The following is a 4249-nucleotide window of genomic DNA, read 5'->3' as shown; positions in this document are numbered from 1 at the left end:
TTTTTTTTAAGTGCCTAGTAGTCATATCCAAAGTGCCTAGTAAACATATCCTATCGCACCTTTCAGCCGGCTGCCAATTCTACTGAGTGTGGGAAGGGGGCGCTGCATGCAGTTTGAATAGACTGGTACTCGCTCCCACCTCAATTACTCGATTACCCTAACCCTAACCCTAACCTTAACCCTAACCCTAAGCCGATAGGTGGGACCGAGTACCCGTCTAGCAGTTTGCAATGTTAGCGGCCACATGACGTGACGTCACCACCTACCCTGCCACCTATCGGCTATTTACATGAAAAGATGAAAACCAGAAAACCTACCTCAAGCTCCCACAGAAAGTTTGTTGTTGTAATCAAATCAGCTGTCTAAGTTCTTTACATTATATTACTATGACATAGAGGTAACAATGAAGTTTGGGTTGAGGTTAGCCGTAGCAGCAATCAGTGCAATATGCATAGTTTTTATAATGTCTATGACGAAAGAGACTGGAACACGACAGCTACGGCAATTACTGGGACGAGTTTCTCGGCATGCCATCTCAAATAACTCGATATTCTTGTCCCACAACCACATGAACAGGTACGGTTTGGTATTCTAAACTTTTTAAGAAATCGTCATACTTTGAAAGACCGAGTGTAAATATACACAGTAAAGTAAACACAAAGTGATTATGACTGAGTACAGTGTAACTGTCAGTGAAGCAAGTTATTATTTATTTTAATTTTTAATTTTTAATTTATTTATTTATAATATTAAGACAATTATCCATCATATACAACAATACATACTACATAATCCACTAGCTCTAGTACTATAGCCCGCTTACATTAACTGCCGCTGGCAGCGGCAGTTAATGTAAGCGGGCTATAGTACTAGAGCTAGACTAGCACACTTATTTACATTGTCACGTGATTGTGGTCCTTGTTTTGCTATGCCTTGAATCTAACAATTACACTACTATCAGCACTAACCAATTTACAATATAATATACAAATTTGTAGTTTTAACTGGTCATACAATGGTACATTGTCATAAGACGATACAAACTTTTCTTATGCCTAATTTCAACTGATTTCTTGTAGCAAAAATCATCAATCAAACTCCTCTGCCTCTAATGTTTCTACCCATTCTATCAGACATTTATTAACATTATACTTAAAACTAGAATAAACAGAATTTGTCCTAACTTGCTGTGGTAGAGAGTTCCAAGCTTCAATTGCAGTATAAGTAAAAGAGTTTTTCCCACTGCTTCCCACCCTCGGTTTAAAAATAGACATCTCAGCTTTCCTTGTATAGAAACTATGGACTTCTGACGTTAACATGAAACCTTCTGTCATATACTGTGGGCCGAGATTATGTAATATTTTAAAAACCCTATTGACCTTTAGTTGTATTACCCTGAACTCTACAGGTACCCAATTTACAGCCTTGAACTCTCTAGCACTTATGTGTGCTCTAGTACCTAGGTTGAGAACACCTCTAATGGCTATATTTTGACACACCTGCAGCTTAGCCCTTGTGCGCTTTGTGAGACTGCTGTACCATATACTGCGGTCATGGTGCATATTCTATCATGTTGAAATTTCTGATTGTTGATAGATGGTGCTCGCACAAGTTGTCTGGCCGGTTAGGATTCGGGCCAATGCTGTTGGCTGTGATTACACTGATAAATGGTATTTTACCTTCAGTCACGTTGTGAGAGTGAACTCGGATGATGTCATACATCTGGCGTTTGTCGTCTGTGGTAAGGATCGTGTGGAAGAGTCACTTGTCATGGTAAAGTCAGCAGTGCTTTTCACAAGAGCTCCTCTTTCCCTCCATGTGATCACTGACCCAGAACTGATCGCCACCTTTAACACTGAGGTAAGAAACCACATACACTTTGAACAGTGTTGCAAATTACGGACGACGACACGCACGCATTCATCCTCCGTCATTTCTGTTGAAGTGTGCATAGCCTTTACTCATTTTCTGTTACTATTCTGAGATGTACTGCATTTCGTTTTTCTTCGCCAGCTTGAAAAGTGGAAATCAGACAGTGGGAGATTTCAGTACAATGTCAGTAAAGTATCATTTCCAGCAGATAGAGGAAGCCAGTGGCGAAGTTTGTTTAAGTTGTGTGCCGCGCAGAGACTATTCCTGCCTGTAAGTATGCGTAATCCATCAAGCAGACACTTTTGAGTGATTTAGCTTTGCGAGTGTCTGTCAAAGTATTCATTGGAAGTAAAGTTTAAATTGAAAGATATAGTAACATCATCACATACTAGCCTTTTGCTATTAATGACAGGTTTCCATCAATGTTGCACTTTTTTTGTAATTGCAGGAGATGCTGGCGGAAGTCGATGCTATCCTCTACGTTGACACAGACACTTTGTTTCTCCGTCCAATTGATGATCTCTGGAATTTCTTTAATCTAATGAATTCTAGCCAGATGGCAGCACTTACTCAGGAGCAAGAGGATGCTGGTATTGGCTGGTACAACCGATTCGCGCGGCATCCGTATTATGGCAAGCTAGGTGTGCACTGTGTTCTGAGATGCTACTTGTTTCTTTTCTCTAGTGAATTACTACTACCTGTTCATCAGTGATATATCATAGATGTACATAGCTAATTATTATTATTTAACTAGTTTGGTTTTTCCTTCTATCTTCCTGTCAATTCTCAAGCACTGATGTTAAAAACACAAGTAATGCTGCTTTTTTGCAGGTGTTAATTCAGGTGTGATGCTCATGAACTTAACACAGATGCGACAGTTCGGTTGGACGAGGAAAATCACTCAGTACTATTTCAAGTACAGACACAACATTACCTGGGGTGATCAAGACCTCATCAATATCCTATTCAGCTTCTATCCAGGTAGCAAGTTGAATGCACTTTACCTTATATTAACGGCTAGCCATCTGTAAGTCGCATTTCAACGTAGAATGAATCCCGAGATAAAATTGTGAGATATTTTAAAAAGCTGTGCAGGTTAGGTAGTCGTTAAGGTGTTATGTACATAATTAGTAGTGACCTCAAGGCATTTTTATTGGCTGCAGAAAAGCTGTACGTGTATCCGTGCGAATGGAACTTTCGCTCGGATCACTGTGTGTACCGCATGGTGTGCCAGTCAGCCCAAGATAGAGGCGCCTCCGTCGTCCATGGTGTCCGCAGCGCATTCCACTTGGAAAAACATATGGTATTCAAAACTGTATACCAGGCAATGCTCCAGGTTAGTCTAAGAACTTTGTATCGCATTTTTACAAGCTATGTGTTGATGAACTGTGAGTGTCACCTTGCTTAACTTGTTACAATTGTTGTTAGTAATTGTTTGCTATTGTTATACGTGTTCTATCTTATAATTTCCAGGTAAGTCCTACCTCTTTACATCTTTAATAAGGTGACAGTTTTGGGAAACAATCTGTTGTCTTTGTCAGTGTGTAATGTCATTGGTTTGAACTCATCACCAGATGGCAGTAGGTGATCAATTCTGCAATATGTGTAATGCATGGCACTTTCTGGTACGTTTCCAAATGCAGTTTGCTTTCTTCTTCAGTATAAGTTTGGAGATGACCTTGAGAGGAGCTTGCTGGACCCGATTGAGAGAAATCTTAGTAGGCTGGCGAATACCAACTGTGGTAAGGTGAGGCATGTGTTCACACAGAGGCTGAACGAAACCATACGGCAGTCGAGAGCTTCCAAGTACCCTGGCAGCTAGTGACAGCTGTGTGACAGTAGTGCACTAGTCATCAAGGGAATCATGGAGGACTACACCCTGCCTTTCTTACCTAATGAATGCTGCTACTTTCATGGGATTTCATTGACCCCAGGGTTCTCCAAGCTTTTTCATTATAGCATGGCGGATGCTGCCTTTACGGTCCTAGTTGCAAATCGCCGAAGGCTATAAGGGGGTCCGGGGGCTATGATATTTAGCATGGCGGCTATGATATTTAGAGTGGCGGGTGCATTTTAGGATGGCGGGGCTCGACGATAGCCTGGCGGGCCGCCAGGCTATAAGTGCTCTTGGAGAACCCTGGACCCATCTGCCTGGAGCGAATGACAGGTAGATCTAGCTAATCAACATGGTGATTGTAGCATTCTGAAAACGCTGGCATGTAAGCATGAAACTCAGTTAAAAACTGGTCTAGGATGACGGACGTACCAGCAATATTCAAGGGAATGTGCTTAATGCTCAGATGGATAAGTCCATTCAGGAGGTTTATCGATCACACGTTGATAGTGTGAAGAGAGTTCAAAGACATATGAAGGTTTT

At 41.3% G+C, this 4249-nt stretch overlaps 1 protein-coding gene across 2 annotated transcripts; it reads left to right on the top strand.

Moving 5' to 3' along the window:
- Positions 1-389: 389 nt before the first annotated feature.
- On the top strand, positions 390-3878 carry LOC106819793 (glucoside xylosyltransferase 1-like). Of its 2 annotated transcripts, XM_014824378.1 has the most exons (7): positions 390-576; positions 1686-1860; positions 2014-2142; positions 2321-2513; positions 2704-2853; positions 3036-3208; positions 3533-3878. In XM_014824378.1, exons 1-7 carry the CDS (start codon positions 404-406, stop codon positions 3692-3694), a joined length of 1155 nt encoding a protein of 384 aa, XP_014679864.1. In that variant the 5' UTR covers positions 390-403; the 3' UTR covers positions 3695-3878. The 2 variants fall into 2 exon arrangements, with proteins under 2 accessions (XP_014679864.1, XP_014679865.1); XM_014824379.1 differs by lacking the exon at positions 2014-2142.
- The last annotated feature ends 371 nt before the right edge of the window (positions 3879-4249 follow it).

Source organism: Priapulus caudatus, unplaced genomic scaffold (assembly GCF_000485595.1).
Source record: "Priapulus caudatus unplaced genomic scaffold, Priapulus_caudatus-5.0.1 Scaffold4490, whole genome shotgun sequence".
Lineage (NCBI taxonomy): Eukaryota > Metazoa > Priapulida > Priapulimorpha > Priapulimorphida > Priapulidae > Priapulus > Priapulus caudatus.
The sequence above is the reverse complement of the archived record's forward strand: the minus strand, read 5'-3'. Positions and strand labels throughout refer to the sequence as shown.